Source organism: Equus asinus, chromosome 17, assembly GCF_041296235.1.
Source record: "Equus asinus isolate D_3611 breed Donkey chromosome 17, EquAss-T2T_v2, whole genome shotgun sequence".
NCBI classification, from domain to species: domain Eukaryota; kingdom Metazoa; phylum Chordata; class Mammalia; order Perissodactyla; family Equidae; genus Equus; species Equus asinus.
In genome coordinates, this window is record NC_091806.1 from 21,560,481 (window position 1) to 21,573,198 (window position 12,718).

At 34.4% G+C, this 12,718-nt stretch overlaps 1 protein-coding gene across 1 annotated transcript; it reads left to right on the top strand.

The window, feature by feature from the left end:
- The first annotated feature begins 10,223 nt into the window (after positions 1–10,223).
- On the top strand, positions 10,224–11,162 carry LOC139039655 (olfactory receptor 8J3-like). Its single transcript, XM_014848455.3, has one exon. It carries the CDS (start codon positions 10,224–10,226, stop codon positions 11,160–11,162), a length of 939 nt encoding a protein of 312 aa, XP_014703941.3.
- Positions 11,163–12,718: the final 1,556 nt, after the last annotated feature.

The window sequence follows — 12,718 nt, forward strand, 5'->3', positions numbered from 1 at the left end:
AATCACTGTGCCCCTTAGCTGTCATGGAGTTGAACTCACTTCAATAATGTAGGCCCAAATTGCAAAAAAGTCTCATGGGGGTGTGTGGCTGACCTTCTAGTTGAAGACCTTGTTAAGGAACCAACCCCAGGTGGCATCTTCCCCGAGGATGTAAAAGGCAATTTTTAGATGCTTGAATTGCCTGTGCTTTAGAGTTTGGGCCCCAAAGGTTTATAGAGCCCCATCAACTCTCATTGCTACAGCAACAGAGACATTCTCCCTAAGATCTTGAAACAGAGTCTCCATTACTTCTGAATATAAAATATTTATCTTATTTTTGTATTATGGCCTTTAAACGATCCAAAATTATACCTTAAAATGAGCCACTTCTCTTTCATTTTGGAAGGCACTGGGTATTATATATAACCAAATAATACAATAATGAAAGTTTGTTTCCAAGATTTATATCTGTTTTGGGGAACACAGGGTGTCAAATATGATCTGGGATTTGGGACTCCAAGGATTTAATGTTTCTATTGTTGTCATAATCAGTCCTTAAGTATGAAAAAATATCTTCATACTATAATACATTTGCTTTCTTCTCACAAGTTAAGTCAATGTGATAACTCAGTAGTGATTTTAAGATAAATGGCAATACCCCAATGATCCTCTCTCAGCAGAAATGATGAGAAATTTGTAACCTCCTTAAAGAGCTCCTGGGAGGTCTTCTGTTTATCCTTGACACTAAGCATTATTAATCTTGTTTATGACAAGGGAGCAAATTGGCGTAGCATTGCAACTTAAGCTCTGAGTTGCATGTGGGTAGTTACACTGATTGTACAATTGCAAACAAGCCTATGAACTTAATATTCAACAAATCTGCCAGGTGAAATTTATGGATGATTCACTATATAAAGTTTCTAAAACCCTGTATAAAAAGCTATGATATTAGTTTTTCATGACTCTCTGTAGAATGTCCCTTATGATTCATGCTTTATGTAACTATTTACATTGATATTTTATTTTAGGCTAAACATTATTAGGTAATCAAATTTAATTCTGAAAAAAATATATAACAGTTATAAAGAGTGAATGGCCTTACCTAGGAATGCTAAACATGCTCTTGTGTTAAGTACCATAGTGATTAATTCAACATCTAATATCAGGCCTTAATTAATGGCATTTTATAGCAAGATACAAGCAGAGATGGGACATTTGACAAATTGGCGTAGATCCATTTGTAAATTTAATTAATGAAAGAAAAATGAATATTGTATATTCATAGAATAATTATTTAATATTTTAAACATATAATTTCTGCCTATATAATTTCTATCCTGCTCATAACTCATAGAATGTTATCAAGTTGTCATTTTTAAGCATTCAACACATTATGTTTCATTGAAATTTTTATTGTCTATGCATATCATGTAAAAAGAAATATAATAATCTGCTTTTCGTGTCATTATACAGAAGCACAATGTTATGATAGTAGGAAGTTTTTTTAATAGAAAACTATGGATATATTTACCCAATGAATATAAATCATTTTAACAAATTTCTGGCAGAAATTTTCTTATATAACTATCTATTATATGGGGAAGGGAGATAAAAATAATTTCATGTTTTCACTTAATAGAAATATAGAATAAAAAGATTTGGTACTAGTCCTAAGAGTAAGAAGATTACTACATTTTATGCTAGAAAATCAGTGAAGGAAATGTCTTGGAAGGTGGGAGAAGTTGCTACAAGATAGTTATCTGAAGGGTATTTATGTTTGTGTTTATGAAGAGGAGAGAAGTCTAGAGAAGAGTATCTTAAAATGTGCTTACCTACTATTAGCATATTTCAAATTTAGTGAATCTTGCCCAGGATTACCTTGAGGGATAGCCTAGAACAGAGTAGAGCAGAAAACAGGATAGAAAGAAATTAGTTCATCTTAAGTACTGAGAGGACCTAAGATATGTGCACAAATCTCGAGACTAGAAAATGATTGCCATGTTTTAAATACTGCTAGAATGCTAATACGGCTAGAGTATAGTGATCTGGATGGAGATTTGTAGATGATTTTGCGGTGGAAAACAGGATCCTTTGAAATTACAAAACAAAGAACTACCATTCTGGAGTCTTGTTCCTCTACCAACCAGCTGAGTGAGCTTGGGCAAGTCATTAAAACTCTTTGTCAGTACCCCATGGCCTTGGGTGTCATCATTTTGTTGAAATGATTGTACTGGACACAAACACACTAGTTAGCAATGTTGATTTCTCCACCATAAAGAGAAGCAAAAAATCAATAAAACTCTCTCTTAATCCTTTCTCTCACTGGAATGTCTTCGACCATTGAGCAGAAATCTCTAAGAACAGACACAGTAGCAAAAGAAAATCTTGATATATAAACTGTTGTTTACTAATTCCCTTACTAATTAAGTTATCCAAAAGGTTTCTTCTAAACAACCTGGAACTTAGGGAGAAGAAATGTGAGGCATCCCAGAGAAAAGTTTTCTTTTATCAGTTGCATTAACATTGTGACAAAGGCTTTAGTTGATACTTTGCATTGTCTCGCTTCCTTTAATTTATTACACAATTATTGATGAATGGCCCTAGTTTAGGAAAGGACAGCTAGAGCAGATGCTTTAGTAGCAAGGAGCCACATAGGGTTTTTGAATCTTTTTATTTCTTAAAATTAGGTATGGGAACTCAGAGATTCACTAAACAATAGGAAAGAATGAAATTATGTAGTGTTTTTAGTATAAAACCACTTGTTAATGAATGCTAAAACATTGATAGCTTTATTCATGACAGTGCAAAATGGAAATGTTTCATCTCTTCATCAACAAATAAGAAAAGATGAATGATGGCATATAAATAAAATGAAATACTGCCAGCAATGAAACGGAGAGAACTGCCCATACATGAAACAGGATGGCTGAATTTCAATAGTATTAAGTAGAGTGAAATAACTAGACAGAAACATACTTTATCGTTATATTTATATGAAGTTCTAAGGTAGGTAAAATGAATCTATGGTGATAGAAATCATAGTTATTTGGCCTGGGGTACAGTGTGGGGTGATTTACTGCAAAGAGACATCAAAAGACATTTTAAGTGATGGAAATACTCTCTACTTGTGAGCTGTATTAACACAAGAATCTTCATTTTTTAAATGTTATCCATGCTCACTTGGCATTTTATTATACCCAAAACGTACCTTAATAATTTGCTCTTTTAACAAAATCAATGCAATTTGACTTTTTTTAAAGATTTTATTTTTACTTTTTCTCCACAAATCCCCCCAGTACACAACTGTATATTTTTAGTTGTGAATCCCTCTAGCTCTGGTACATGGGATGCTGCCTCATCATGGCTGGATGAGCAGTGCCATGTCTGTGCCCAGGATCCGAGCCTGCGAAACCCAGGACACTGAAGTGGAGCACACGAACTTAACCACTTGGACATGTGGCCGGCCCCCAATTTGACCTTTTTAGTGGTGTTTTTAATTTGTTTCTCATCAGTATTCCATGAACATATATAGCATTCATATAGACAAACTTTCAAAGGATATATAAAATTATGCTATATATGTATGTCTATAATTTACTTAATATATTTCCAAATTATATATTTAGTTTTCAGTATTTCACCATATTAGTAATACTATTATGAGGATTTTTGTATATTTTAATAACTTGTATTACTTCTGAAGAACAGTTTTCCAGGAGCAAGTATTCTGCCTGATGAAGATATGCATGTTCAACTGTTTTTGGACATAAGACAAGAGATTTTGATTAATTACGTTCCTCAGTTCATGATACATTGTCCTTATTAGGCCAGGGAAATCTCCTCTCTTTTCTAAACTTATTTTTTTATTGCAATTTATTATGGGCTGAATTGTGTCCCACGAAAATTCATGTGTTGAAGTTCTAAACCTCAGTATTTCAGAATGTGACTGTACTTGGAGATAGAGCCTTTAAAGAGGTAATTAAGTTAAAATGAAGACATTAAAGTGGGTCCTAATCTAATATGCTTGATGTTCTTATAAGAAGAGAAGACTAGGGCACAGAGAGAGACACTATACGTGTACACAGACCCAGAAACGACCATGTGAAGACTAGCAAGAAGGTGGCCACCTGCAAGCCAAGGAGAGGCCTCAGAAGAAAGCAAACCTGCCAACGCCTTGGTCTTGGCCTTCTAGGCTCCAGAACCGAGAAAACACATTTCTGTTGTTAAAGCCACCCAGTCTGGCGTATTTTGTTATGGCAGCACTGGCAAACTAATACATCCTTCATCTTTATTACTATATCCAATTCTCTCTAGCATCATCAGGTAACCCTCCTAATGTATTTAATGGGAATCTGTTTAGGTTCTTGTGTTCTTACAAAATATGCATTACTCCCACATGCATGCATTTGTATTTTTCATAAATGACATTGTACCATACATCTCAACTTGAAGCCTTAAATTTAAGGCCTAAAGGGGAATGTCTTATCACAAAAAACAGGTTTTGCTGAAAAGAGGACTTAAGCCCCAAAGAGTAGAATTGCCCCAGGGCAATTTCCTTTCTCCGTAATCCTGTTAGTCATGGGCTTGCTTTAGTAGCACATATAGTAAAATTTAAATGATACATAATTCTATTAGTACATGCATAAAATATCTAAATTATTCAGTGTTTAAAAAATTTATTTGTGTGACAGGAAATTTATAGATATGACACAGAGTTCCATTTTTAAATGTTGTGTTTGACTCTTCTCTACTATTTATCTTCTACTTTTTCTCATCTGAAATACAATCATAAGGTTAAGAGTAAAATAATAATTCTGTTACCTGAGGATTGTTTTTAGAGGACAAATTCTCCTTTTAACATCCACTTATCCCAATCTTTAAAACAATGACCCTCCTAATTGTCTTCTTTGAAGTAAATGTGGGGAACAAAAACAACAGACATGGTGGCGTAATGAAATTACTATCTAGAGATAGTTTATTCTAATTTCACAGCTAAACATTGATTTCTAGCTCTTCAATATTACGTTTTTCAATAATGAACCTATGAATGCAAATGAATTACTTTGGGAGACACACTTTAATCACTGTGCTCCTTAGCTTTCACAGAGTTGAACTCACTTCGATAGTGTAGGCCCAAATTGTAATAAGGACTGATGGGGTGTCTGGTTGAACTTCTAGATAGTGACCTTGTTAAGGAACCAACCCCCGTGGCATCTTCCCCAGGAGTAAAAGGCAATTTGTGGATCCTGCAATCACTTGTGCTTCAGAGTTTGGGTCTCAAATGTTTATAGGTCCCCATCAACTCCCATTGCCACAGCAATGTAGAGATTCTCCCTAAGAACCTGAAGCAGATTCTCCATTACAGGTAGGTAGAAAATATTTATCTTTCTTTTTGTATAGTGGCCTTTAGAAAATCCAAAACTATACTTTAAAATAGCCCACTTCTTTTTCATTTGGAAGGTACTGGGTAGTATATATAACCAAATAATATAATGATGAAGGCTTGCTTCCAAGATTTATAACTGTTTTGGGGAACACAGGGTGTCAAATTTGATACAAATTTTATATTTCCAAATTAGGACTGGAATTATGTATTTTGTACTTAAGTTATATCACTAGTGAAATGATGGAATTTTGCTCACTGAGATTGTTCATATAATAGGTTTATTTCTGCAAGATTAGCTAAAATGAAAACACCATGTTTCATAGAATATCTCGTGAAGGAAAACTGGATACATAGCTACCTGAACTCCAAAAAGTGCTCCTTTTTGAGAACATAATTCTAGATCCCAAATTTTCTCAGGAAGACTTTCCATTAACTCTGAAAACAAACAGGCAAATGTATATATAGAAGAAGCATAAGTAATCAATGCAATAACGGAATATGTTTAGATAAACCATCTCTCTTATGGTAAAATAACATGCCAACATTTTAGTTAATAGGACCTCCAACAAAAGGGCTTCTGTTTGAGGAAAGCCACTGCATAAGCAAGAGCAAGGCTTTAAAAAAGGCAGACTCGGAGCTGGCCTGGTGGAAGTTAAGTGGTTAACTTTACATGCTTTGCTTCAGTGGCCCAGAGTTTGCAGGTTTGGATCCCTGGTGTGGACCTAGCATCACTCATCAAGCCATGCTGTGGCAGCATCCCACATACAAAATAGAGGAAGATTGGTAATGGATTGGAGATTGGAGATCAAGGCCAATCTCCCTCATAAAAACAATAAAATTCAGACGGGTAGATTCCTGGTTCGATAGCACATAACTTCTATAACATTGTCTAGGAGGAAATAAAACCCAGAAGAAAATGTTCATTTCCTCGGTTGCTTTCAGTTCCACTGACCTAAAATAGGATGTTCAAAAATCAATTTATTTTCTTTATATTCTGCCTTATAATTTTACAATGAAAATTCTAAGAGCATAGAATCTATTTCTATATACATTTTTAAAGCTATTATTATTACTCATTAGCCATGAAACATCTGTGCTGATTTAAAGACAACTCATCTATCTTCTTACCCTCTCTTTACTCATTAGCATTCATAAGAAGAATGTAAATGACTAGAGTATGAACAGGAATGACATTCCTAAATACTTCAAAATCAAGTTTGTTAGCTTCTTTTGACTATATTCTTTTCCTGTTTCTGACTGCAAGGGGCCACTGCTACGAATGGTAGGCAGGCTTGTTTTAGATAACATGCTACGTCTCACAAATAAGTGGAATAATCTCAGAGGAATTAATATGAATAAGGACATAGAAGGCCAGAGATGAAATTGTATGTTCAATATGACTGGAAAGGTGATATAGACCTGAATACGGAAAGCATTGAAAATGAGGCAAAAGCCTATTTCAATTATCCTAAAAAAAATAGCTCTGATTACATGTCTTAATTACTCAAAAAGCTTTAATGGCTGTCATTAGCATACCACGAAATCTGAGAGAATCATGGCATAGACACCAAGAAGGATACAACAGGTAATGACAGTGTTACTGAAAGCTTGACCTGAGAAAATAGAAGAGGATGCTTAGGTAGGTCTGGAAAGTATTAATGGAAATTGGCAAACAATACCACATGGAACTTTGAAAGAGAAAATTAGAGAATGGATATGTTTGTGATTTAAAATGTTTGCTTTTAAAAATTTCTTATTGCAATTTAAAATAAAGTATATAACCAGCAACACAGTAGATCTCAGTGCAAATAGAGGAGCTAATGCAATTTGGTAGAATTTTTTATGGCTGATAGTGGACATGTTGGAAAAGGGAGACAATGGAGAAACTGAAGGCTGAAGATAAAATTTTAAAAACTGTAATCCCAGAGATGGCAAAATGAGAAAGAGGCATGAGAAGCAACACAGAGGCAATATCCTCTAGCGTAGTGTTGGGGATAAAAGGAAAACTATAGTCTTAAAACAGAGGGTTGTCCGTCATTGGAAAAAATGCAAATTGATTGAGAAACATATTAGGAATTTGTGTTACGAATATTTAAAAAGATCTTGAAATAGAAGAAAATAAATATGGTATCATCATCTAGGTTGTGGTTTCTAAAGTTTGCAAGCCTAACCACACCAATGTCCTCCAGATGTAAATATTAGCCTAAATGACTGTTTAAATATTTCATAAGTACTGAAAGCTTAACATGTTCAAAATATCACTTTGAGCATTCCATTTTAAACCAGGTCCTTTAATATGCCACAAATGTCATGATCATTGACCCGGTTGCAAAAAAATCACTAATGTCTTTCTGTATCTAGCACCATATGTCATTCCTTCATATGTCTCTCATATAATTAATAATATTAATTATGCTGAAGATGTTATCTTGTATCTGTTCCCAACAGTTCAATGTACCTTCTTCTATCTCCAGCATCTTCGCTTTGGCCCAACTCAACATTACCTTTCAGCAGGAATCGTATAACAACTAACTGACTCATTTTTAAAAAAATTTGACTCATGATTTATGCCGCTTTCCAATGCTATAATTCATTATTGTCATAAAAGCAAGAGTAAAACTTTTTAAAACTTGAAACTGATCATGTTTACCTGTCTTAAAACTTATCAACGTCTAACAATTTACTTTGAATAAAATCTAAATATTTATTGTGACCTACATTATCTGATTCTAGAAATTCTCCACTTCCCCATTATTATCCATTCATATTGATCTCCATTAAGTTCCCCCTCAAAAACAAACAAACAAAACCTCCATTATTTCCTACTCCAGAACAGCATTTTCAGGAAATACACTCCTGTCTGGAATCTTGGAATGTTCCTCCCATGATTTATTAAATAGTTGGCTCCATCCCATTTTTTGAGTTGTAGCACACATGTCACCCTCTCAGAAAGGCCTTCCTTAACGTGCCAGGTGAAATAATTTTCTCAGGTTACCCTGATGCATCTTTTTGTTAAAGTTCTTTATTACACTTACTACAATCTACAATTGACTTGTTTACATGTGTCATTACCAGCCTTTTGTTTCTTCCTTATCATTAACATAGAATGCCCATGAGGTGAGGGATGAGTAACTTATCTGAAGCATGAGTATTTCCTGGCACAAATAGGAAATCAGCAGATACTTGGTAAATGAATAAATAGGAGGATGATTCAAAGAAACTCAGGGAAAGAATGTTTGGTGTCAGAAACAAACTGATCTCAAATACTCAGCAGTGTTAGAAGTTATTTTGGTCTTATTTTTCTGATTCTGTTTACAGTTTCCTCCTTCTTTTTTCTCATTGCAGAATAGCTTTCTGTTTCTATTCTATCCTTCTGTAGACGAGATAATGTCGGTAACCCTGGGCTTTTACGATTCGGACACTCATGATACATACTTTAAAAAAAACACTTTATTGAGGTATGATTGACATATAAAAGCTATACATGTTTAATTTATACTACTTGATGAGTTTTTAGTTAACTATACATCCTTGAAACCAATACCCCAGTCTATGTCATAAGCACATCATTCATCTCTCTAAGTCTCTTCCTGTCCTCTTTCTTATTATTTTGTGTGTTTTTATACTTAAATTTTTGGTGCATGGTAGATCTTATGTTAAATGATGATATATTATTGATTCTCTGGAACTGATTACAAATCTTCAGATAAAAGACTAGGACAGGACGTTTTTGGACCAGGTGCCCCCCAAAGGAACTATCAATTGTGATTAGAAAGAGGCTGTAATAGCCTTATATAAGAACAGAAGACCATTCTTCAAACAAAAATCTCTAGAAAAATATTTAATCGTATTATAATATCATACAAATTCTTTAGCAAATATATGCAATGTAATTATTGTAGAAGTCTTTAAAATAAGGATGTTTATTATCATTATAATAATGAAAAATATAAAAATGTGAAAAAAATATCAAGAAACTGTCAACTAAAACCTAAAGCCTGACTTTTTAAATTAATTTTAAAAATAATGCTATAAAACTATATAAATAAAAAATACTGGGTAATAATAAAACCACAGTAGAAATGATATGAGGAATTGCATTGACTTGTAGGGCAAGAAGGAAAAGTGATATAAGAGAGAAGAAAAAGGAAGTTGTATCCAATAAGGCAAGTGTGATGAAATTTCAAAAATAATAATATTTTCACAGATAGTGTTTTAAAGCTGAAAAGAGAATCAATAAACTCAAAAATAGATCTGAGAACATATCTCCATGTATTTTTGTCTGAGTTAATGAAATGGATAGTAAGAAAAAGCAGTTAGCAGATGTGGATTGTAGAATTTGTTAGTTCAATATACATCAAACAGAATTTATAGAAAGATTGAAGAAAGAAAATGGATCAAGATTGTTGGTATATCATCTATTCTTGAGAAAAAGCAAGAAATCTCAGATTAAGAAATCACACAGCAACACAGAATTAGTTGGAACATACAATTTCTGAAACCGTTCTCATACTGCATGCACGAGACATAGGAATTGAATCATGGCTTCCATTGTTTGCAAGCTAATAAGATATTCATAATTTAACAAAATTGTGAGGAAGCAAATCCGTAAAATATGCATGATGCTGAATCATCTATTTAATTTACCTTACTTGCTTGTTCTCTTTACCAAATGATTGCACATTTTTTATTTGATCTAGAGCCCTGAGTTTAATAACTGAGTTAGATTAATACATGATTGCAGAAAATCTCACTCAAGTAATATTCCTTGCCATCTAAAAGCAGGCCTAGAAAAAATGCCTTAAAATTTGTAACCACTTCTTTTCTTCCACAAATAGATGAATTTATAAACTCTTACATGGCTCCTGGAAATTTCACCCAGGTCATGGAGTTTATTCTCACAGGTGTCTCAGACCGTCCAGACCTCCAGATTCCACTCTTCTTTGTTTTCCTGGTCATCTATGGACTGACTGTGGCAGGGAACCTGAGCATCATCACTCTCACCAGTATTGACTTTCAACTTCAGACCCCCATGTATTTCTTCCTCCGACATTTAGCTATCATAAATTTTGGCAATTCTACAGTCATTGCCCCTAAAATGCTAATCAATTTTTTAGTAAAGAAGAAAACCACATTCTACTATGAATGTGCCACCCAACTTGGGTTGTTCTTGGTTTTCATTGTAGCTGAGGTCTTCATGTTAGCTGTGATGGCCTATGACCGCTATGTGGCCATCTGCAATCCCCTGCTCTACGTGGTGGTGGTATCTCGTCAGATCTGCCTTCTGCTGGTATCCCTCACGTACCTCTATAGCTTTTCCACAGCTGTGGTGGCTTCATCTTCTGTATTCTCTGTGTCTTATTGCTCTTCCAATGTCATCAATCATTATTTCTGTGATACTGTCCCTCTGTTAGCATTGTCCTGCTCAGATACTTACTTTCCAGAAACAGTAGTGTTTATATCTGCAGCTACAAATTTGGTTTTTTCCATGACTGTAGTTCTCATATCCTATTCCAACATCGTCTTGTCCATTCTAAGGATACGTTCCTCAGAAGGAAGAAAAAAAGGCTTTTCCACATGTGCTTCACATATGATGGCAGTCACAGTTTTCTATGGGACACTACTATTCATGTATGCGCAGCCTCAAACTAACCATTCAATGGATACTGATAAAATGGCTTCTGTGTTTTATACACTGGTGATCCCCATGCTGAATCCCATCATCTACAGCCTGTGGAATAAGGATGTGAAGGCTGCCTTAAAGAGATTTCTGACAAATCCATGTTCTTTGAAATAAATATGATTTTAGAACTCTATTGTTAAATGAAGAGAGCATTAAGAGAGGCTGCCATTATGTCAGAGAAAGCAAAGATTAGGTGGCTGACTTAGAGGTTTACAAGAATGTCATAATCTTGGGAATAAAAGGGGTGAAAATTTAGGAAGCAGTGATTTAAAAAATAAACTGAAGGCCTTGGTGTTATGAGGTTAATATAGAAAGAAAGTATTATTCACTAATTTCGCCAAGTAGTACACTGGTGGATAGATTGAAAATGATATTTCCAGGTATCTGGAGTGATATATGTCAAAAAACACATAAGATTTATAGGTGAAAGTATAAATCTTAGTGAATGAAAATGTTAAAATAAATCATTTAAGAGATCAGAGGACCCTAAAATCGAACACAGAAAGTGACAAAACTATCTACTGTATTAAAAATACATGAAACAATTTCCATGAAGGGGTGGGACAAAAGGTGCTGACCTAGTAATAATGGAAATGAATGGAGTATGTAAAACTAAAGGCAAAGTAACTACATGTGGTACTATACTCTAGTTATAAAGTTAGTTCCCATGTGGACATGATTTAACAATTCTGGAACATGTATACTGGAATTAAGCAACTAAGTAAATGGGTGAAAAATAGTGGGGGCAGGTTTCTCATTGTTGGGGTAGGAGGTTACAAAAGACAAAGAAAAGAAACCAGGATGATCCATATGATAATGGATAAGTGTCACATACAGAAGCATGAACTCATGCTCAGCATACTATAGATACTGTGGATTGTAAACAAAAATAGTTATAGATATGTATAGCCACAGAAGTTAGGATAGGCAGTGTATTTCATTTCTCTGTAAGCTGAGAAGGTCTAGAATCTTGTGAGCATTTCGCTAGTAACAAGCACATGTGCTGCCCAGATATTAGAATCCTATAACATTTTTCAGTATAAGGAACCAGGGCTCCTGTGAAATTTGACTGATACTAGGACTGTGTGAGAAATTTATATGATGAGAAAAGAGCATATTACAGCGTCTGAAATTAAGAAAGTACTTAGAAAGAAAGAGAGGAAGAAAGGAAAAGAAGAGGAAGGAAGGAAGGACAAAAGAGAGAGAAAGAAAGGAAGGAAAGAAGCAAGGAAGCAAGGAAGCAAAGAAAGAAGGAATAAAAAGAAAGAAAGAGAAACAGTGATAGTGTATGTCAAAATAACACATGAGCCGAATGAACATGTTTCCAATGGCCTAAGCCAGACAATTTGAGTAACAAAGTAGAATTTTATAAGTGAATTATTATCCATGGTTTTCCTCCCCAACCCTCAATACCCCAGTCTAATCATGAGAAAAACATCAGAAAAAGCCCAATTGAGGGATATTTTAGAAAACACTTAATTAGTACTCCTGAAAAATGTCAGCGTCATTAAAAAGCAAGAAAAATCTGAGAAACTGTGACAGCCAAGAGGAGACTAAGGAAACATGAGGACCAAATGTCATGTTCTCTCCTGGATGTGGTCCTGGGTTAGAAAAAGGTCATTGGGTAAAAAATAAGAAAGTCTGAACAAAGGAGGTAATTTAGTTTATTA